Source organism: Nipponia nippon, unplaced genomic scaffold (genome assembly GCF_047370975.1).
Source record: "Nipponia nippon isolate SJK-2023a ecotype South Korea unplaced genomic scaffold, ASM4737097v1 scaffold_3, whole genome shotgun sequence".
Lineage (NCBI taxonomy): Eukaryota > Metazoa > Chordata > Aves > Pelecaniformes > Threskiornithidae > Nipponia > Nipponia nippon.
Genome location: NW_028262347.1, coordinates 40,731,923 through 40,756,023, shown reverse-complemented (window position 1 = coordinate 40,756,023; position 24,101 = coordinate 40,731,923). Strand labels below are relative to the sequence as shown.

General features: G+C 40.9%; 1 protein-coding gene and 1 long non-coding RNA gene across 5 annotated transcripts in view; one reads left to right on the top strand and one right to left on the bottom strand.

Moving 5' to 3' along the window:
- The window catches only part of LGR5 (leucine rich repeat containing G protein-coupled receptor 5), a 100,130-nt gene extending 98,196 nt beyond the window's left edge, over positions 1 to 1,934 (bottom strand). For all 4 annotated transcript variants that reach the window (XM_087766644.1, XM_087766640.1, XM_087766642.1 and 1 more), the window contains exon 1: positions 1,506 to 1,934. In XM_087766644.1, the coding sequence (XP_087622770.1) occupies positions 1,506 to 1,717 (212 nt within the window). In that variant the 5' untranslated portion in view covers positions 1,718 to 1,934. The remainder of the gene's footprint in view (positions 1 to 1,505) is intronic.
- On the top strand, positions 1,110 to 23,629 carry LOC148054558 (uncharacterized). The gene is made up of 4 exons (XR_015706644.1): positions 1,110 to 1,507; positions 3,935 to 4,129; positions 12,376 to 12,451; positions 22,909 to 23,629. It is a non-coding gene; the product is annotated as an uncharacterized LOC148054558 (long non-coding RNA).
- Positions 23,630 to 24,101: the final 472 nt, after the last annotated feature.

Below are 24,101 nucleotides of genomic sequence, written 5' to 3'. Positions count from 1 at the left end.
CCACAATCCTGACCTACTACTTTTGAAACCAGTGGCAGGCTTTGTGTATGTCTTAAAGACTGCATCTTTATTACATATAGACAAAGTTCTGCTCTACTGTAAATGGTCATTCAATAATGCCGACTCCTGCTTCTTAACTTTACTAATAGCTTTGACTTTGAAATGTTTATCATAAAGGAAGCTAAAACTGATCTTATTAAGATAAATTTCAGAACAGTATTTGCATCCGTAGTATTTAGAAAAGTCTTTCAGCTGCACATCCTCGTTCTAAACCAATGTTATTTTCACTAAACTAAGCGCTCTCCCAACATATACTTAGTACTTAGATTTTATTGGTTGCACTTCATTTCTACCTTGCCTATGCTGTCATGTTTATACTTCTCTTAGAAAGGTCATTTCTAGTTTAGTTTAATCTGCTTTCTCAGATGCAACGTATGTTTTATGTCCTTTGAAGTATGGTATTAACAGAGAAGCCAGCTCAGAATTATCACTTTAGTGCCCCAGACACACAATACCGTGAAAGCATCTTTACAGTAACCATAGTAGCAAGCATGTCAACAGCATCTCAAAATATACAGATGGACAAACACATTCAGACACTGACATACTGTATGCTGGGTATGGAGGATAAGTATTAAATTAACAAGCTACTGGCCATGCAACCACAAAGAACTGTATGAAATCGGTAAGGAGGCACTAAAATAACTTCTAGCGCACCAACACTTTCAACACACAAAACCAAGAGAGGCTAAACGATGACCCTCCTGCCAAAAAGAAGGAAACAAAGAGAAAGTTCCCCCACGGTTTTGGGTGGTGTTTTGCTAACACAAAGTTTCTCCCTTCTCGCCGCCCCTGTCCCCCCCCCCACGCGGTAATTCAGCGCGCCGGAGACGCAGAGGAGTTTCCAGGCCCCGCAGCCCGCCCCGGCGGGGATGCCCCGTAAGGCGGGTACTGTGCGGAGGGGGGGGGGGAGGGGGGGCTCCGGCGGGGCCGGCCCGGGCCCGGCTCGGGGCACGGCCACCTGCCCGCCGCGGGGCCGCCCCGGCACCGCACCGGTCTCCGAGCGCTGCCCGCCTCCTGGGAGCTCGTTGCCTTTCCTCCACCGGAGGGGAGATCTGTTAAAGATTAAATCAGCAGCAACCGCAGTTCAAAGCCCTGTCCCGGGAAGCAAAGGTGAAGATAACGTCCCTGCAGATCTAATCGAGTTTCTGCTGTTGCAATCGCTTTTAATTACCCTCTAAACGGCACATCACACAGCGATCCTCCAGGCGCCGGACCGGGCACCGAGATAGCGAGATACCCATAAACGCTTTACAACCCGCCCGCTGATTAAAAAGCGATTAGAAACTTATTTGAAGTCGGGTGTTTTCTACAGGCAGCGGCGCGGCAACGCACCGACCCCGCGAGCCTCCTGTCACCGCCGGGGGCCGCCCCGCCGCTGCCGGTGCGGGGGCGGCCGCCGCTGCCCCGTCCCCGGCCCGCCCGCTCCGGCTGCCCGCACTTACAGGTAGGAGGTGAAGACGCTGAGGTTGGCGGGCACGGCCGTGAGCCCCAGGTCGGAGCAGTCGGCGCGGACGAGCATGCCCTCCTGCTCGCAGCGGCACGGGGCCGGGCAGCCCCGCGGGCGCTGCCCGCCGCCCCGCGCCCCCCGCCTCAGCCCCGGCAGGCAGAAGAGGAGGAGAAGGAGGAGGGCGCGGGCAGCGCGGGACGTCGCCATGGGGCCCGGGGGGTACCTAGAGCCGCGGGGCGGCCGCTCTCATGCCCCGCGGCGCGGCGGGGGCGAAAGGCGGGCGCCCGTCTGGGCTGGGGGAGCTGCTGCGGCCGCCGCCGCCGCGCCGCTGTCTGTGGTAGCATCTCAGCTTACACGCTGCTTTAAAGCCCCAGAGCCGGCACTGCGCGCCCGCTGACGCCGCCCCAGCCTTGCCCGCCGTAGCGCGGCGGGCCCTGCCCGCGCCGCCGTACGAGCGGGCGGGCGGGGGAGGCGGGAGGCGGGAGGGGACGACACCTCCCGCCTCTCCCGCCCGCCCGCCGGGCCCGCGGCCGCCGCGCCTCGGGGCTCGCCTCAGGGCGGCGATCTCCCCTCAGGGCAGGGGCGCCCGCGGTCGACGTTTCTGGAAGGCGGCGGGACGGGCGGTTGGGCAGCGGGTGCGGCGGCGTGGCGCGGGACAGCCTCCCCCCCCAATTACATTTGAATTCAGAGCGTCGGTTGGCGGGGGGGGCGGGGGGGGGCGGTTGGGGAGGCGGGGGTGCGGTCCTGAGGCTGTGGGGTGAGCGGGGGAGCTCGGGGGTGGCGGGACAAAGGCTTGGGTGCTCCTTTGGGCTGGGAGGGAGGGCTAACCCAGGTCAGGAAACCCGCTCGTCCCAACTGCGGGCTGAGCGATGGGCCTCTTCAGAGATGGGGATCCACTCGCTTCCCTCGCTCCCGCTCGGTTAAATCCCAGGCTTGCCAACAGGCAGCAGTTTTCTACAGGAGACCGGCTGCCAAGGGAAACTGACTGTGCAGCGAGGCTGACGGTGAAAGCTCTTGAGCTGTCCCTCACCCGGGTTCTTGCCAGAGGTTTCCATTCCTTAGGTTGTGCGGAAAAGTGGCCTTTGCGCTACTCTTCTGTGACTGAGTATGCCAAAGCCACTGGTGAGGGAAAGGTGAGGATGGCAATTTTTTTAAACCTTTTTTTTTTGCCTCCAAATCGGTTTTCAGTGTGAACAAAGTTGACCACAAGCTCCAGACTTGAGACTAGCTACCAGTTTAATAACCCAGTGCCAGCCCAATTCCTGTTCAGACTGGTGACTAAATTGTTGGTCAGGCTACTCGGTGTGTGTCGGAGAGCATTAGTTAAAGGTTTTCTGCTACACTGTCTTTGAATCTACAATTAAGTCTGAAATGAGAGCCTAATGAAACGGGTGGCAAAATACATTGCTTTTATATTCTACTTAGTTTATAATCCCTATTCCCACCTCTGGACCATCATTTGGTGTAATCTGAGCTGCAGAAGGATCTTGTACTGGAGCGCAAGTGCTTTATTTAAAATAATAAAAAAGGAATCTGCTGTCTGGCTGGTTAGACAGGCCAGCATGTTTTGTAAATCTCGGCCTATGGGGCTGCTGGGAAGCTTTTCCCCAAGCATCACCTTATCCTAAGCTAATAAAAACAATGGTTGAAAGCATAGATTGTCCGGAAGAAATGCCTGAGAAGAAAAATTCTGCAGGAAGTGGAGTTTTCATTATGTACCATGATATCTGTCCAGGAGACCTGTTCCCCCAAAACCTCTGACTGTTGCTTACCCATGTGTAATATCACTGTGAAGCAGCAATACTTTTGTCACTGAATTTCACGGCTTTTAAGAAGTTTTGCACTGTGCTGAAAAGGTACATGCTAATGGTTTGATAAACCATATAAGTGTGAATACTTTACTTTCTTCTAGGGTGAAACAGTTTCTATTAGGCATCTGTACTGCATGATATTAGAATCCTTAACATGAGCTGCCAAAAGACAGCAGAATAGTTGTAGTTAATAAATAAGTAAATATTTTTCATAACTGTAGTGAAATAGTATTTATATAACCTGAGGCTATTGCACACATATTTTGTTTGTTCTAGAAAGCAAAGCGTATACTGTTTGTTCATGTTCTGTTGAGGATTTATCAGCTTGCGTAAGATATCTGAAGTTAGACAGACATAGATTAATAAGTGGTGAGGGTTTAATTGTAAAAATCCTCCTTTGAATGTTGTTTATTTTGCGTGAATACATTTGTTCAGCTAGTGACTTTCTTTGAAATATTTCATGTACTACTATTCAATTTTACTTCAAGATTTTTTGAAAGAAGAGTAGCTTGAAGATTAAAACAAGGATTTGATAGGAATGGGTATGAATAATTCCTACCTTTGCACATTTAAATTAGTCTGTACAGTTATTTCCTTTTCATGTTTCTCATAGGTCTCTGGTTCTCCATAAAGAGAAAAGGAAAAACATCTGTCAGTTTGGTAACGTCTCTGGGAGGTGCTGTTACTGTTCCAAAAGGCCATTGGGACTGTAAGATTTCCTGCAGGTTCTGACATCTCAGCATAATGTCCTGGTCATTTGGAGTGACATCCATGGTACAGTCATCAATAGTCTTCGGCTTTCATCCAGGTAGTAAACAAACCCCTTAGGATCTCAGCAGAGTGCTCTTGAATCTCTTCCTGTCTTCCTCACACTCAGGCAAAAAAACCTGTCTTCTGAACGTGATATATAATGTGATGACCCTCCAGCCTAAGGTTTATCAGTATAAAAGATATCTTTATGGAATGTTATGTATGAATAAACAAAATGATATGTTATGTTATATATTGTTAGCACACAAGAAGTGTACCAATTCATATGTCAAGAACGCACAGCAGATATATATTTAACATGCATCTTTTAGATCGCTACTTACAGCATGACAGATTTTAGACTTTATGTGAAATCTGATTTTAAAATATAGGACTGTAAAAAAGAAAATCAGGTATCCAAAATATTCACTGCTCTTTCTGTTTTGTAAGCTTAAACTGGATGAATTGATTTTAAAAAAGAGTGTGGCTGAAGCGTTTAACAGTGGAAATTTATGCTTAATCCTGAAATGATCAGTTGTCCCAGCCAAAATGGAGTTTAAAGCAGAAATGTCAATAGATCCTGCACTAGCAAAGGTAGTAGTTAGTGCTTAAATGTTAGGGCAAGTCCAATACAGCGCCAAAGTAAAAAGCATAGCAGCAAAGGACAAGGTAGTTTACAGTTGAACGTAGCTTGTTTTTCCCTTTCCTGTCTATGGATGATGGGTAAATTCCTAGAAGGCAGTGCAAGTGTGTGGTTAGGCTGCAGAGGAAATAAAGCTCTTGTGCAAGGTGGGATTTCTTTTTCTGCCCATTGGGAGAAGAACTTCTTCATTGGATGTGTTGAAGTCATTACATTGAAAGGGTTCATTAGGCAAGTGTGAAGCTCTGCTAGCCATTAGGCTGTGCTACTGTAGAGCAGCACTGCAACTGCCCAGTGATCCGTGCAGAAGGATCCTTTCCTCTTTGCAGGACACCTGATTTGTCCTTTTATTCTGGCTAGACCTGGAGAATGGTGCATCTTTTTTAAGATTTATCACTATATAGGGTTTTCATACATACAGCAGAAGACTATTTATATACTGTGTTCAGTTGATTCCATATTTACTTATTGGTATATGTTCACATTCATTTGCATCATGTATCCGTCATGTTTCACTGAGGATCTGAAGCTAATGCATGTATTTACATCACTTTATTAAGCCAAGAAATGTTCTTCAGACCAAGGCAGATAGCACCATTTCTGTTTTACATAGTGATAAATGCTGGTACCCAAAATGTAGGACGCTTAGGGCAGAGGCACTCCTAGAACCAGAAAGAAATATGGTAGTTTTAATTACCCTGGCTCAATTTGCCACATGGCTACAGCTTGTCAGTCACAATAATATTATGGATTATGTGACATCAACTTGTTTGTGTTCAGGTTTTCATGCTATTTAAGGCATACTATGTCACGCATCTTTAGAAAATGTCTTTTTATATTGATTCTTTTTTTGGCACACTGCCACCTATCTGCACTCTTCCCTCAACAGTTCTCTAGTTAGTGTGATGGTAGGACCAAGGTGAAACATTTGGCAGGTGAGATTTACTTGGGTTCACCTGAAATATTCTTCAATAGTTGAGTTACTGATGGGAAGAAGGGACAAAAATAGAAAAACAGTATTATTACTACTGTTACAATTCATACAGAGACAGTTGACTTATACATGTAATGTTGAAGCAAATGCGGACATGAACATTATTTTTAGCCTGAGAATATCTGATAGTAAAGCTTGCAACATTAGTGGAAAAGTCAGGATTACCCAGGCACATTTTAATAGCTAGGCATTCAGGAAAAGAAACAAGGAAAAAAATGTAAATACATAGGATGCAGATTTACTGAATGTTTGTTTGGAGGGAATGAAAGCCGATCATTACAGTAATTCTTTGTTTAGGAAATAAAATCCATGTGTTAGAGTGAAGATGTGGAAATAAGCTGTATGAAGAGAACCTTCTATTACTTTGAATTGAGGTGGATGTGACATCATTTAGGGAATTACAGTCAGGCTGCAAAAGCATTAAGTGGGTATTTCACCAACATAGGAACTATGTGCTTTAAACAATACTTTAAATGACACTTTTTAACTCTAACATTTACTGGTCCGATACCTTATCCTTGTGTGTCTCATGTAAAGCCAAAAGAAGAAAGAGGAGAACATGTAAGCTGTGTCTAAAGGTACATGAAGAATGGTAAGGCATTAGATGAGGAGTAATACCTTTTATCAGAACAACTAATATTCGAAAACAGGCAAGCTCTCTTTTTGGCTCATCATTTTTTCTTCTCCAACTATATCTAACTGGCCGTTCAAAGCTTGTCTCACTTGTAACCCTAGAGAATCACATCAACAGCTACAATACAGTTTCTTAAGAACTGTGCCACACGGGAGTGGGGCAGCAAGCCAGGTTAAATCAACTGTAGTCTTCCTCTAGTCAGGTGTTTATACTGTGGTCTTAACTGTGCCTTCTGATAGTCAGTAAATCATTGCAACAGGTCTCTGAACTGATTTTGTCCTGTTTTTACGTGCATAGAAAAACACATAGTAGGTTTGAACCCAAATGGCAACTGAGCTCAAGTGGTTCTCAGAAAGGACTGAAAGAAGGATGTGAATTTTGGAGTGATATGTTGTGATGGATGAATCCCTTTGACCGTTTCCTGAATTGCACAGTCTTGGGACTCCACTTTCTCACCCCACAAAAGCAATCAATAGCTACTTTTTCCATATAATAGCAGGTGTCAGAGCCAAGCGTTTAAAAATGCATTACTCTGCATTATAGCACAGTAGTAAGTCCAGAGAGTGCTGCATTCTGTGGTGCTTGTCAGTGGGACTTTGAGGAAGGTCTCCAAAATATTGTTCACTTAATGCGACAAAAGTTCAGCACTCCTATGGAAAGTCAATACCTCCACATCTGTGAGGAAGTTAACTCCAGTTCATAGAGGGTTGCAGGGTCTTTTTTTTTCCTTAACACTTATAAAACATAAAACCTCTGAATATGTGTGCGTGTGGAGATGCATGATGCATTTCTGTGTCCTCTATGTGCTGTGGCGATCTGCATTCTTCTTTGGGTAAAAGACAAGAGTTGATACATACCATGTGCATGCATAGAGTAATTTCTTAATTTAGCAGCTCATAGAAATTCTGTCCAATTCTTTCATCTTTCCTTCTTTCACTGTGTCTGTGTGGCGAACACCCTGGGGTTCTGTGGTTTTTGAAGTGTATTTGCATGATACTGTATAATGAGCGATTACATTGTTTTGTAACTGTTTGAAGGAGGTCACAATAATGGGTTTTTTCCTTCTTTTCCTTTTTTTGTGGTGGTTGTAATAGTTTTAGTCATTTTGGGATCAGCTGCCGTGCAAAAGGAAGAAATTTGTCTAAGAAAGAAGCACCTAATTGTGACAAATTGTCAGAAGGTTTTAGATGTGGTGTAGTATCTTGTTTTCCTGTAAATTCCTCTCCAGAAGGGGGAGGGGTCTGTATTTTTATTTCTGTGTCTGTGTATTTGGCGTCTGAGGTGTAAGGATAGAAAAAGCAGATTTCGTTGCAGTGAGGACAGTCAAGAATTTTTCATTAGTAAGACCAAAAGATTTCAAACATCTCTATCGTCTTGATAGCAGTGCTTTTCCTATTCTTAAATAGGACTTTGGAAAAATCAAACAGGAAATACCTTATAGGACTTCATTTTTCAAGAAGCTTTTGGAAACTATTTGCATATTTGCCCAGTGCAAAATTAATCAACAAAGCTTTTACTACATACTTAATCAGAACAGCTGTTGACGTGTCCTTGTTTCTGTGGCTCACATGCTTCATCCTTACTTTGTACCATGGTGATGAACTGGCAGGACACGTTACCCACCTCTGTTGACCCTTTTAAGTTGATGCAGTCCCATCTGCAGTAATGCAAAATGACCCAAAGGGAGGGAAGGAGCAAAATATAGGTTGGTGACCTTCAACACATGGACCTCACCAAAGCCTGCCAGTGACACAGGTCATGTAGAATACTTACACGGATGTACAAGAAATACTACTGCTTCTGCGTGGCTGGCAATCGTGCAGGGCCTCTGGTCTAGGTGGAGGAAGGGAACTCGTCAAGAATTTGGACAGAGCAACCAGCAGGAAGGAAAAGTGGGATTGTGTGCCTACAGCTGCCAAGGAGCTGAAGATAGAAGGAACCTTATGCAGGGGAGCATGGAGCAAAGGGAGGAAGAATGATTGCAGCACGGGTTTTATAGGAAGATGACAGAGGGTGACTTGGAGGAGCCCTTGTATTTGAAAAAAGAGAATGAGGACACTCAGGACTAATAGGAGGTTTAGAGCAGGGGAATGACAAGGAGGTCTTTATAGAAAAGAGGAGGGAAGGTGGCCCACAAAAAACTTGCAAGAGAAAGCGGCAAGAAGTCTTGGTACCTGCAATAAACTCAGCCAGTTGAAATACACAACTGACATTTCTATGCCCTTTCTTCTACGAACGCTGCCCCTGACAGTGTTAATACTCTGTGAATTGCTATGTATTTGCGTTAAGAGTTTTGGAAAGATATAGAGATATATTTCTGGACTGAATGTCAGAATCGGGGCTTATATAACATTAACATTTATAACATGCATTGGGTTGCTCTTCTGTTCCTTGGCAAGGCTGGTTAGCTGACTTCAGGGCAGGCATGTTTATTTTGGGATGTGTTTACCTTTGAGGCAAGCAACTGAAGAAAAGAGTTTTATATTTATAAATCCCACCTTAACAGAGTGTCAGCATAGACCCATGACACGTGTTTCATCGTTACTTCATCTGCCATCATTGAAGACAAAGAGGTACCTGCAGAAGGCACTTGGTGGCCCTTGGCTTCAAGCTGAGAGAACTCTTATCTCTGTCCATTGAGATCACACAGGGAACCTTAGAGCCTCTTACAAGGCTAATACAGTTGCCCATGCTAGATGGTTTGAATATCCCTCCGATTACTGTCATTAGCACTGAAATTTCCAAACGCATGGTTGCTGCAGGACTTTCTTTTTAAAAGAGTGTCTGAAAGAAGTTAAAATTGATAGTTCATAGACCTGGTTCAGATCTGTTAAATTCTTGTAAATCCAGAGTAAGGTTCATTTTGTTGTAGTAGCTGAAAAGGCAAGATTCTCAGCAATACAAAATTAGTACAGTTTCACGGAAGCCAGTATATTTATTTCTGTTAATAACTCAGGCCTCTGAGGGTTTGGCTACTTTTCTTTAGTAACTAATGGAGACAGTAGGAGATGAGGAGAGAGTGTTCATACCACCCAAATTTAATCTCCCAGGCATCTCTCTGAAGCTGATTAAGAGTAATAGACTCCTCCAGAAGGTGGTTCAAAGCACCTATATTAATTATTTTATGTATTTGTGGATAGTTAAATCAAGGTTGCTTTGCAAAAGTATCCTTGCATTGATTATGATTTGAGGTGCTGCTACAGCAGAGCAGAGCCCTGAGAAGTTACATGCAGGAAAGAGGAAATTTTGGCAAACAAGGACTAATATGAAAAGCCCAGGCTTAGTATATTCTATTTATGTACATTTTTTGGTCTGCATTTGGCTCAATATATGAGCCCCTGAGACAGGTGAAACAGAACATTGAAAGTAAATCAGTACTAATCATTTTGGTCTAATGCCACTTGGAATCTGTCAGAAGCAGCAGTGGTATAGAAAGCAGCATTTGGTCAAGTTTAATTTTTCTCTGAAATATTTCTGTGAACTATGGTAAAAACAGGTGGAATTTAAAGTATACAAAGAGAAAGAAAATGACAAAAGGAGAAAGCAATGCATTGTATTGAAAAATAATTACTTTTAAGTTTGATCACTTGGAATGGATATCAAAAGCACCAAGTCAAAAGCAATGTATTTGTACTGTTTCACTTTCATTTGCATTATAGATTTTCCTTTTCAGGGAACACATATTCATCTGTAGAACAAATATGCACTCAACACTTAATATTAAGAACAATAATGAGTAATGCAGAATTTTAGAAAATGTTATTATGGAAAGACATCACAAGTGTCAGGTCTGTTGGCTGAATATTTTAGGGAGTATTTCTTTAAGCATGGGAACTTAACACAATTGAAATAGTTTGCGGAGAGAAGACTTCATAGGGGACGCTGTGCTCCTCATGGGTGGCCATGCAAAATTCAGCTGTCTTCTTATTTTGCTTTAGACTTCTGTCCTCTCAACAACTTGCAGCTTGACCCATTTGTAACAGAGAGCAAAATCTGCCCTTTCCATACGGTGTCAGAGTTTTAGGATAAGTTGTCAGATTATGCATTATGTTATGTATATGTATGTGTGTACACATTAGCATTGTATTCAACTTTTTTTAGGGCAGGAGCATATTATTCACAGGTGAATTTGAGTCAAATCAATTACTGCTCTTTAGTAATGCTCATTTGTGCCCAGAAATCTTCAGAATGCAGTATTTCTATTTATTTACCTTTTCAAAATGTAACTGCTAATTTTGAGACACTTGTAGTTTTTGCTGTTCTAACTTTGCACAACTTAATTACAAATTGAGAACAACTTAAAAACAGTTTGAAAAGTTAGACTAAGTAAGCTATTTTGAAATCCTGAATTCAGATTTCTGTGGTGATCAAAGGAGATTATTTATGGTATATTTTACTTTGGAGCTTTAATGTTTAGAATTTCCTCCAGTTTTACAGTTGTCCAGCAGTACAGCAGCAAAGTTTTTCCCACTGCATTTTTTAAGAGAACCTTTTTCCATGCAGTAAGAACTCTTACTTTATATTTCTTGAGAATATGTATATGAGAGACAGCATTAAATTCAACATGAAGTTAATTTTATCATTAAATTATTTTGAGGTGTCAAGTTCGGAGTAATGTCGTGAGACTAAGTTATTTCATCTCTTACTATTGCTGTGGGTTGATAGATACAAGGACAATGTATTATCAGGTACATACATATCTGTTTCTCAAATACAGTTTACTATTTACTGTGATCTGTCCAAATAATAGAGGCTTTTGTGGTAGTTCCATTGCATTTAGCATGCAAGGCTGCTCTTCCTATCTTTCTTTATCTCAGTACCTCACCAGAGTAAAACTTAACGAGTTTAGAATTGTGTTCAGGTGAATGGCAACTGTTCAGAGAAATTTCTGTAAAAACATACCCATAACACGTGAAAAATATGGTACCTTTTATTAATGCTCTAATACAAAGAGTAATTAACATGAGTTATAACAGAGCTATTTGGAAAAAAAAAACCAAACAACCCAAACAATTAGATTTCAGTAAGACATTAAAAGTACTAACTACGCTTTGGAAAAGTCACAGGTATATATTGTAAATGAATTTCTACATTGCACGACTTCTTTGGGACTCTTCACATTAACAAAGTAAGTGCATATATTTGTCTGCAAGGCTGGAGTCTGAAGCCGTGGTTGAACTGAAGAAGATGAAGCAGTAGATGAAAACATTATTTTGACTTGTGAAAAAGTAGTGACAGACAAAAAGGCATATGAGGCCAAGGGTTAATTAAAAGATTCCAACCATATCTACAAGTTGATCTGTGAAGAAGTTGAATGGATTCCCATGCATTTGTGTATTCACACTGAATAATTTTTTTACTGCATATTACTGGAAGGTGTGGATTTTATTTATTGTTTTGCCAAAAGCATGCGCACCCAAGAGATAGATACTTCTGCTTGAACTAAAAAGAAACTTGGCTACCATCTCTTATCAACACTTGAGTTTATCTGTACGGAAGCTGTACGCTTGATGTTGCCTTTTTACATCGCTCACCGATTTCAGTAAGACAAGGCCAAGCTAAAAGCATGGGCTCCCTCTGCTGGCGCTGCTCTGAGCCCTGCTCCAGGACAGTCAGCAGGCGCTCCAGACACCAGAATTGAGAAGACACGAGTTGCAGCTTATTTTAAAAAATTACACTTTAAGGCAAAAATATAATCAAGTGGCTATTCAAATAGATTCAATCTAGCCTTTAAAACACAACAGCAGTATAAAGCTTGCATTTGAAATGCCCAGACACTCTGAAGTAATAATAGTTTTACGGTGAAAGAGCATCAGACAGACCAGAAAAGAAAATGGTAGGCCGAAACAAATTTTTACTTTTTGCCATTTCAGGTACTAAAAGAGATGGGGGGAGTGGAGAAGTGAGGATGCAGTCTAACCAATCCTAGCTCCTGTGTAAAACTCATCAGAAAACTAATATTCCATCTCGCTTCTTTTTAGCCGTTCCCAGACTCTGGGGCATAATTTATTTCAAGATCCTTCGATTTCTTTTCAGATCTCAACTGGATAAGGCCTTGAGCAACCTGATCTGAAGTTGGTCCTTGAGCTGGAGGTTGAACCAGATAACCTCTGTAAGTTATTCCAGCATCCATTGTTCTATGTTTCTGTCCTAAACGTGAGACAAAGGTTAAACCTATGAAAAAGACTTTGTATAATATAGCCTTTAACCCCATGTTCATCTTGAAAGGCCTCTTATATTCCAAGGTAGAAAATGGCATTCTACCTGTGTAGAGAGGGGCCTGGATCCCCTTTTGGCACTTCCACCCTTTGCATACCAGCAGGCCTTTGCAAGAGGAGAAGTGTAATACAGGTGCAAGAGTACAAGGCTGCAGATTAGGGAGCTCCTCAGGCATTAAGGAAAATGGCTGCATGTCCCCTGTACCAACTAATAGCTATTAATACAGCTGTGGAAAACCACATGCAGCTCATTTCAAAAAGAATCCTGGACACTATCTCTTAGACTCAGGGCTCAGGTGATAGTTTCTGACATGCCTGTACAATGAGGGAAGGCTGCACAGGCTATATGAAAGTAAGAGAATGTTTTTAACACCCACTCTGTGTTGTGACCAACAGCTTCCACAGAGCTGCTTGACACAACCATTCACTGCATGGGAGAGAGAGAGTGGATGAATGTGAACTCTCCGTCCTTCCCCAAACTACTGAAAAGTAGTACATAGGTTATATGAAAGAGAAGTTTACAGTGCCACAGAAAGCAGGGAAGCGTCCAATATTCACAAGAGAGAGAGGCTTCTATAGAAGATGGTTCAGAGTAGAAGCCATAATCTAGGTATTCTTGATTTTTTCCCCCCAGTACAGCTTATCTCCTTCTATCAACTATGAAAGTAGCCTAGCAAGTCTGGTCTTTGAAGACTAAACTTAGCATTTGTGATTACTTCCTTCCCTCATGCCAGTGGCCAGTGTGATTTTCTCAATTCTTTAGGCCATGGATGGATATGGAGTTTTTTTTTTATCTGATGAGTTTGAATTATATGTGAAAAAGTGGTGAGATCAACTTGCTGGAACAGATTCCCATCATCCTGCCATGAACATGTCGGGTGAAAGGTTTGTTTGGGCCCGTGTTGTGACTTCAGTTTAGGGTAACTGTCGAAAAAAGGACTATGCTTTTTCTACTAATCTGGAAAACTGCCTTTACAAACATGATGATACCAGAATTATTATGAGACATATTTCAAGATGGGCATTTTTTTGGGAATTACTAAAGCCTGATGTAAAAAGGGCAATTCTGAAGGAACAGTCTGAAATTTTTAAGAAACGGGGTGACCAAATCATTCACATGTTAGCAGTGATGAACCCAGCTACAATATAAGTAGATATGAGGCGGAAGATTAAAGAACACTGTGGTAGTTCTATGATGATAGTCTTGATGAGGATGCTGTATCCCCAGTTAGTCCTCTCCAGTCAAAATACTCTTGATTTACTAGACAGTTTTTCAGGAAATAGAAAAAAATCGTAATCAAAAGCTACAGAGGTAACATGGAGAAGCCTCATGTGATTCTTTTTACAAGTTGCCCCTCTATTTTACCAGGAGGAACTGGAATTGAAAATGTCATTGGCAAAACTAGCTTTGAAGTCGGTGTATGTTTTACAGGTTGTTTTGTTCAGTGATATTGCTGAAATGCTGAACCTACAATGTAGTCCAAGGGATTAACGGTAGTACTGGCATGCGCCCCTAACTGAGCCTATCAGAAGAGTGAAGGAAGGTGTGTAGCTGATATTGCCATTCTTTCTAGATGCTGTTGTAACAGCTGTCACAATTGCTCTTAGATTTGCTTTGTAGCATGATGTACATTTACTTAAAATAATTTTAGTTATAATAACACATTGTAACTTTTTTATCCTTTTGATACTTAAATGGGCATGATAGTAGTAATACACAGAAACAGGACAATATTCCCTCAGGTTTGTGAATCATCTGCATCTTCAGTGTTTCAGGACCCAGACTTTGCCAGGACAAAAGAATGCAGATATAGTTAGACTTTGTATGATACATATATAGATTTAATAAACTGGAGGTTTTTAGAACTCACTGCTTTTATGTGTTACTTTAGAAACGCCCCATATAAATAGCATTTATTAGACAGCTGTGCACAATTTACTTGCATTCAACCCATTAAGGCACTGTCAGTAGACACCATTTACTACTGTAAACTCTATGCAGACAAATGAAGGGAGCAAAAAACCTGCTTTGAAAGCATCCTCACATTAGGAACTTCTCTGTCCTTTATACCTGGCTTTGAGACACATGACGGACAATATTGGGATTTGAGGGGTGAGGTTTCAAGACTTGTTTTTTCTGTCACAGAAGAAATCTATTAATTGAGCTAGGATGTAGTTATGAACAGTAGAGGGGTCAGCTCACATTGTGCCAAATGTAAGTTCAGGGACTCATTCCCTTCCACGGTTATCTTAACTCTATAGCTGTAGGGACCAATCTTTGAGTTCGTACTCTATTTTGCTAATTTTAGTTTAAGTCAGTGGAAATTTTGACTCACAAGGGCTATATCATGACACGGAACAGGGGTGTATACATGCCTCTGTATATCTATATTGATACACCTGAGCTGGCTTTGAGAGAGCGGACACATCTCTCAGGATAAATGCAAAGCTGAGCTAGCTCAAGTCGTGTGAAAAGCCAAGTGGCTGCATTAGATAGTACTGCACAGCACAGATGCACTGGAAGAATTGAGGCCACTGCTAAATAGAAATTGCTTTCTGAAACCAAAAAGGGTGCATGGCTTTAGCCATTAGATTTATTAGGCTTTTTATTTTCTAGCACATTTTCAATATACTGGAGAACAGATTATGCGGTTGATATGAATGCCTGGATTTTCAAGAAGTGATGTAAAAATATGAATACGATTATCCTACTTTCAGTTCTATCTGAGTTTTAGCCTATTTGATCCTATCACAAAAGGCAAGAGAAAAAAGTCTTCCATATGCTGCCTAAAAAATCCTGGGAGATGCATGCACTGTTCATTAAAATACTGTGTATATTCTATGAAATCTCTTTTTTTCCTAATTTCATTTTATATTAGGTGTATCTGCTTTACAAGCATAAATTCTTTTAAAATCATTTCTTCTGCACATTATGTTTGTCTGCTGTAATAATAACATGGGAGAATGTTTGTTGAAATGTACTGAATCCCAGCCTGTAGCTTGTGCCTTTACAGTCATCAAGTAGGTGTTCCAGTTTCTGAATAATAGGTTTTATGGAAGCAGGCGGGTGAACCAACACCACTGGCTTGCCTCAGTAACTTCAAAGGGAAACTTTTTTTTCAGAAGAGACAGAAAGATCATATTTGGAGGTTGAAAGGGTGCACTGCACCCTTTAGCCAAGACAAGGAGAATCAGCCAGCGTCTGAGAGATCTCTTCGTCAAATTATTTAAATAGAAATACAAATAAATTGTTCTTTAAGTTGTAAGTAGCATGGATAAAGTTACTTATAGGCAAAGTGGCTTTATTATTGTTTCCAGATGTAAATTTTGAAACGCAGAAAGGGCAGTTAGCATTTGGGTCCATTAAAAGCAATATAATTCAGGACTCATTCAGCCTCATAGACTCTCTCTTGGATGGGAAAGGGAAGACAGGAATGAGAACCTAGTGCAGTTGAAGGCACTAGACATGGATGGAGCCATAATGTGGAGCTTGGGTGGGATGCGTTACTTGAAAAGCAGCATCTGGACACACACACACTAGCACAAATAATTGACAGTTTTGTTCTATGGCCAAAAAGAAATTGGGAAAAAAAATGCTCTCAATCTGACTTTTTTTTCTTGCAGCATCAAAACTAACACATAGATAGCCATTTACAGAGGAGGTGAAGGGAGATACAGCTTCCCATTTCCCACTGAAATTCAGAGACTACTCTTCACCTTGTAGGCAACTCTGAGGACAATTACTGTGAATAAAGTGAAGGTGCCCACTAAAAATGATATGTTTTTCCTTCTATTGTTTACTTCCACTGTGTGCTGAGCTTTTCCAGCTTACTGTGCTGACTCTAGGGATGAGTGTAGTCCCTAGATGGTAGTTCTCATGTAACCCAAAGGGCCACGGGATTCATGGTCTATAGTTATGGGCTCCTTCAGGGTTCCTGAAGGCACTCAAGCACAGGGTAAGGAACCCTGAAGCATAAAATCAAACAGAAAGCGAGCCAGTGCAGGCCCAAATACAAACTGTTGCACCACCAGGCAGGCCTTAATAAGCAGCCTGCAGCCTGTCCTTCAACAGTCATGTGTGAGCACCCCGCAGACTGGAGCTGGAGCACACAGTGCTTACAGCTCTTCCAAAGGTGGCATAGCCCTTGCCAGTATGTTTTAGCTGCATTTCTCTTTCCGGAGAGCCATCAAATTTAGTGAGAGTGATTTGGTTTGTTGTCAGTCTTGCACAATAGCATTTCGAGTGGAGCTCCAGCTGCAGAGCATCTTTTACTGGTGGTGCTGATGAGTATAAACTTGAGAAAACCCATCTTGACTTTTACATTTCAGGCCTAGTTCGGAGGGTTGGCATTTACAAAAGGCAACACAAGCATATTTTAACTTGTAAACTGAATAAAATTGATACAAAATCTATGAGGTCATTGGGAAATAAAAATACTGAAAGACCACAGTTTTACACGGGAGTATTTTAGTACACAATTGCATAGTGAGATAGGTTTTATTTTGTGAATTCCCTCAGGACACTGACTGTTTATATCTTTCTCGCTAAGGAATATATAGGACTCAATTCTTCTGTGGCTGTACATGCACAATTGCTGTAGGTTTCAAGGGGGTGCCACATGTGGAACTGAGTAACTCAAATTATAGGACCCTTGTAAAAAGATCTCTACTGAAGTGTTCCAGCTTTTAAAGTTTGTCCCTTGTTTCTGCACAAAAATTTCTGTGAAGGCAGATTTTGTCTGTAAATGGATGCAGCCGAATGTGTAGGCGATGCATACACATTACTTAACCAAAATACAATTTTCATGAGTAGAATTTATTTTGGCTTTTCTTTATCCTGACAATGTTACTGTTTTAAAAATATTTAACCAGAAAGCACAAACTGCACTTCACATAAAACCCTCCGGAAGTGCAATAATACACCACAGGAGAAGAGAGTAAAAATCAGCCATTAATAATTCATAGCGTTTCAGTAGCTATAGTAATAGCTGCTACTAAATTAATAGAACAAGCAGCTGTACAAAAAGCGTAACAAAAAGATTATAGCAGCACTGGCTCTCCTGAAATCATTCTTTCTTGGATGACCTTCAGTGTGGGATTTTCAGAAAGCAAGCCAGAGGTCATTACATATCTGACTCCATCCTTTTGCTGTTGGTTTTATGCAACTATCTACAGAAATCTTTCATTTCTTAATAAAAATATGATTCCACTGTTAACATAAATCCCACTGAAGTTGGTGGAAAGGTTCACACTGAATTCAGTAAGATCTCACTGGTCCCTCAGTCACCCAAATATCCGTCTGTTTTCTTGAAATAAAGCTATGTTTGAAGATGCAATTGCAGCACTTGCTGGTGCAAAAGTCAGGCTCATAAAATATATGGCTATCAGGCTTCACTTTATGAAAATCTGGCCTACAATGCAAAGGGATAGGGAAACTTAAAGGCACTTAATACTCTTCTGATTTAAAGATGACCATGCATAACTCATTTGTGGCTTTACTTCAATCGACACCCTGCACTTTTGTGCATAAAGTCATCCAAGAGTCACAACTAAAAGGGGCATATTCTAGGGGGCCACAATTCCTTTGACACCTCTTTAAAATTAAATGATAAATATAAATTGCAACTGGGAGAATCTGGTAAACCTGATGCAAAAATATCTAAACTGCCTCACTCTACTAAGTAAGTACCTTCAGATGGCAATAGGCATTTCTGGAATTAAATCTTTCTAAACTAAGCTATTTTGCATTACCACCACTTAGCTCCCTAAGCTGAAGTTGAAGATTGCTTAAACTGCATTGAAATGGGGTACCTAATTCCTGAAGAAGCAGCCAAAAAAGCTATTTTCCACCATTACGTACATTTGGTGCTGCCTAAAATGCCTTCAGTGTGACCCTGATTGCCCTTGAAGTTGTCCCTAGGCCCATGCGGAAGTGCCCCCAGGGTGGGTAAGAGAGCCCTCTTCTCCCACCTGAGTTCTGCTTGGAGGTTGCAGGAGTTTGGTATGCCTCCCCCATCCAAAGCCAACCTCATATTTGCACTCAGTGGTCAGGCCCTGACCACTCACCTTCTAGAGCAATGCTGGTGCTACCGTTCCATTTGCATCACAGCATTCAGCCAGCAAGTGAGAAGGAGGAACTCCAGGCTCTCTCTCTGGAGTCACTGGCTGTCCCTTCCCCTGAGAGTGGGGTGGCTCCAACTGCAGTGCATGCCGAGAAGAGAGTCCTTTTGTTAAACCCTGATCACTGTGCTGCTGGGAACAGAAGAGACTGCTGTCAAAAGGAAACCATGAAGTTTGACTTTGCAGCTTTCCAAGTTAGGGAGACCAGGGCTCCTGGATCAAGAAAGCACACACCTATGCCTATTAATGCTAGCCACCAATTTAGCCTTGGAATAACTGCTTTGTCTGGTGGAGGCAGAAAATTACCAAATTATATGAGAGTTGTGTATCCTTTGTTCAGGAAAGTGCAGGTACCCTATAAGCAGAAATGTTTAGTGAGGGAAATAAGAATACTTCTGTACAATATACGTTAAAATATTCAGTTAGTTCAAATACTGTTTGGATTTAAGAGAACAAGTAGGCTACAAGGCTGGTTGTATATAGACAGGGTTTCCTTCTAGAGAATTATCTTATAATGCATGTAAATTAACTTCATTGTTTTATACAGTTTAAAATTATTTTCCTTCTTGGGAAAACTTTCAAGATTTTGATGATTCTGTCCATCCCTTGTCAGGGCAATATGTTGACATTTCAGAATGGCTGTGAACTTAACTATTGCTTTGACATGAATTGTTCTTTTTGATTGTTTCTGAATATATAATTCCATTTTTAAGGTGCATTATTTCAGCTGTTACTGCCTTACGTTTTGAGATTAAAGCTTTGAAAGGAAAACTGAGCAAACAGAAAAATTTTCAGTTAGAAAATCGTCTAAATAACTCTTCTCAATACTTTTGAAATGTTTCCCGTTTTTATAAGAAATTCAGTGCAGCTGGCTCATCTCCCTCAAACAATTTCAGTTTAAACCATTTTGTATCTTGTGGCAAAAGTAGATTTCTTAAAATTTTCCATTCAGCATCATTCCTAATCCTGGAGGAGTAGGGACTCATTATTATTTCTTTCAATGTGATGATGGATAGGCAGTCTGCTTTTTTACTTTTAAAGTGTTATCTGATGGTTAGAAACATAAACATAGTATAGTATCTTAAAACCCACAAATGCCTTAGTTATTCAATAGAAGAATGAAACAAAAAATATTATGTTTTTTCCCAGCATTGAGACCATGCAGTCACATTATAATGATTACATAGGATTTACACTGGTGACATCACACAGGTATTTTATCACATGTATCAATACTAGTTTCCAAAAAGAGGTTGATTTGGGGGTTTCCTTTTAAATATCAGAGGTCTGTTAGTGTCAGTCTTCTAACAGAAAACGTAAAGGAATTCAGTGGTGAAAAAAAGGCTTATAATGAGATGAAACATATTCAGTTTTAGGTTTGCAGAGAACGCTTTAAGCATTTTATATTTTACAAACATTGTTAAAATCCCATCTGGTGTTTGTGAAGTATTTTACTATCTCCTGCTGGGCCAGGCAGACATTGGTTTTCATGTCTGTATGTTTCCAAAACATTAGGAAAAAAATTGAATGGACCTGAACCAAGGGCAGCAAAATGATAGAAAACCGTATTTCCATTCTTCTGCATTCGGGAATGGAGACAAATGTCCCCGATTCCAGAAAGTATCCATCAGTTCACATAATGGAACTTCTTGTGAAAAATGCAAAGGAGTAAATTTCTCTAAGTAGTTCAACATCCAACATCTTGTGTATGATAGATTTTTATGAGCAATAAATATATAATTTCTGTTTCAATTATATACTTCATTTTCAAGGGAATTCATTTAGAAAATATAAAAGCCAGATGAAAGTGTGTTCCATTTTGATATACACATTTTTCCTTTATGCAGTTGACTTTACTTATTAATTGAGTGGGAAAAATAATACTGAAACAGAAATGCAAAGTCCTCCTAATTTTGATTCCTGGAGCCAGCATCATGCATACCAATGACCCATTTTCTCTGAAGTCAATGGGAACAGACCCATTTCTGGTCTTACATCGCATCTACAACTGGTATAGCTTTTAATTATTTTAATTTGGTTAATGAAGCAATAAGAAAGGAGAAAAGAGAATCTGTTCAGAAGGGGGAAGGGTCAGTGGGTCTGCATTAGCTGTTGTTTGTAGAAGGAAGATAATTATGTAAAATGACATGGCAGTGATAACACAGTTACTGCATACAACTGCATTTTAATGGCTTAAGAAATAGAAGTATTTCTAATCACATTTCTTGCACTGAAGATCCTAGAAAGCCTTTCCTACGTTCACTGATAATTTGTAGAAAACGTAGATACATTGCCAAAACAAATAAAAAAATCTTAGAGGAACAGGAGTATAAAAATAGACTGATTGCTTTTTAAGATGCAATGGTCATACCATTGGAATACCAGATGGGATTTTCCATAGACAATTTTGTGCCTTTTACCTGATAAATGGCTGGCATTATATGAGAAAACCTTTTCTGTGCGTGCTTTTGATCGCGTATTTGCTATTTTCTTAAAGGACAGACTTTTGATGGGAGTGTAATTCTTGCTGCATTTATTCATCCTTCGTTCCTCCGCATGTGATTTGCACACATAGGGCCCATCTTCCTGCCAGGGAAGGTGGGGAGCAGGTATACATGCAGACACACATTTCATCTAAACTTCATGTGTGAGCAACCCAAGGGATTGATTGTGTGTGCAGATAGTCAATAGGCACATCCCCACTTCTATGCAGTCTTGGCTCTTGTGGAACCCGTTGTCCCTCTCATTCCAAGCCCTCGTTTCTCTCTCTTTGCTGGTATCATGCCCATTCTTAGAGCTAAAGAACAAAGTTGAGAATGTGAGTTCAACAGATCATCTGCTGCATATATAAAAACCATGGAAATTAGATTGCTCTCTGCTTTTCACTTTCGCTGACCAATGTAAAAAAACACTTCCTTTGCTATTAAAATGGTATTTTCAAATATTGATCTAAGTAAACATTGTTACAGCAATCTTAAACGTCATGATAATCAGCATTCTGGATAAATGGCATTTATTTCTATTTGAGGCACTTTGCTGAGTCTGTATGCACAGAGTTTGATAACAGCTTTATGCTTAGCAGCAAATGTGAACTGTTAACTCTCTGGGAAGCAGGGCAGAGGGGTGGAGAAGCTCAGCCGAGCTAATTGCTGTCTCCTCCGTAAGGCAGATGTGCAATAGAAGTATTTGTTCCATGAAGATCTGTATGTCTGATAAACTGGAACTGGAGGAGGACTTAGAGAAAGGTAAGAAGCTGAGGGGGAGTAGGAACTGCTAAAGTCTGTAACAGCAAGGAGACAATTGCCTCTTCCAGCCCCTTTACCCTTTTTTAGGGGATATGGTGGTCAGTAGTGAGCTGGTGACCAGCTGTGGAGGTTGGGGGTGGGGAGGGGAGGAGTGATGGGAGAAAGGAGGCCAACTGCAGCTCTCCAGCAGGTGGGAATGATTATGGAAAGAATGACGACCTGTACTGTGCAAGTTATTGATGGTAGTTCCCAGAGGAGTTGAGTTAATAAAGCTGCAGCCAAAATAAACCACATCCCTTGCATCTTGTCTTTCTTCCTGCATGTCCAGAACAAGGCAATGAAAGTCTATTGCCTCCCCTTCCCGCCATGCCTCCCCCAACACGCTGAAGTTTTCTTCTACTCTGTTCTATGCAGCTGCGTCATGGAAGGATTTAACCTTTGTTTTCTGTTAAAAATACAAAAATATGGACATTGAGTGGATCTTGATTCTACTTTTCTACAAGGAGGTATACATACAAAGTGAGAAAAGGAATGGAAAGCAAACGAGCAGAAATGTCACCTGCTTGATGTAACAGTATGTTTGTTTTGCCTTTAGCATCTCTTCCTAGATCTGTGCTAAGCTGCATTTCTCTAGGCTGGGCAGAAGTTACTGTGTTTGCACTATACAATCCATGAGGGGAGCAAACACCCAGCAATCAGGTGATGGTCTTGTGAAGTTATTGTTCTTTTTAATAGTATGGACTTGTAGAAAAGCAGTTGTTGTGAACAAGAATAATTGTAGAATGGAACTCATCGAAGGGTTGAATTCCCAGAATCCAAATTCCAGCCTTCTCAGTGGTTCCTCTTCATCTAGAGCTATTTTATTCTATTATGTCTTTATAGATATTGTCTGTTTTATGGACAAAGTCACTTTCTAGGTATTTTCCACAATAAACAGCACACGGCAACCCTGATTCTACATCATGTTTTTCCATTTGCTTTTACAGCTCCAGTCTTAATTTTCGTTATTTTCATCACTGATGCTAAATGGCATTCTTCGGTACGACGTGGGTTCCAAGCTCTGTCAGTATGGAAGAACATTTGAACTAGCGGGGACTGAATGACTGGCTTCAACACCATGTCTACTATTTAATAGCTTTGGCTTGCTGTTTCTTTGAAAGTTGGTTTGTCTGCTTCCAAGTCTATCATGGGAGCCGTGTGTGCCAGAGTACCGCTTTATGTAGACATCAAACCCTGACGCTGTTGCCCTGGATAGGATTCTTTGCACAATTATTTGTACAGTCCATCTAGGAACTGGCCCGTTACTGAAGTATCAAAGTTCTTCCTGAGTATTTAAAACTAGAAATATCTGTAACAATATAAGTTTCCCTTTTTTCCTTTTTCTTTGTCCAGGGTGTAGGAAAAATATCTTCATTAGTTTATAACTTGCCTGAATGGGCATTTGTGTACCTGTGTATGTGATTGAGTGTGTCTGTATTTATACTGAGAACTCATAGTGAAAGGTATATTGACTATACATTTATTTCTGAAGGTGACATTTCTGGTTATTCTCCTGTGAGTCCTACAATCAAGGTTAGTGTTTCCCAGGCAGTGGAGTTGTAGCATTCATGGGGAGGTCATCAGCCAGAAGTGGGGTTATGGTCCTGAAACTAGGTGGGCAGATATAAAAGCTTGGGAGGAGCTCATCTGGGTCAAACTATTGTTAAATGACATTTGAATGGAAGATAATATATATAGGTAGGTTTATTAGTTTATTAGTAAAGAATCGTCTTTTAAGCCCAGGAGGCAAGGAATTGAAAATTGAAAATTTAGAATAATGGGCATGGGCTGCACAGCTGTTTACTAGCAAGTCAGGCATTTTGTGTGCAGTGGTTTGTTGCTATTTGGGTATCTGCTGGTATTGTAAAATCATTACATCTTCCTGTAATGGTACTTCTTAGTCTTTTAAAAGCTGAGCTCACTTTCAAAATAAAATCAATCAAACCCATTGCTTTTCCCTGAGCTTTTAAAGTCAAACACCTAAGCATATGTATATTCTAGTTTATGCTTATTACATGCCATTTTTTACTGCTTACTCTCAGAGACACTGGGGTAAGAATTCCTACTAAAATACTTTTTCCTTTGTACGTGCATCAGTAGTGAAATAGTGAGCAGTATTGGCATTAGCACCTCTTGTAAT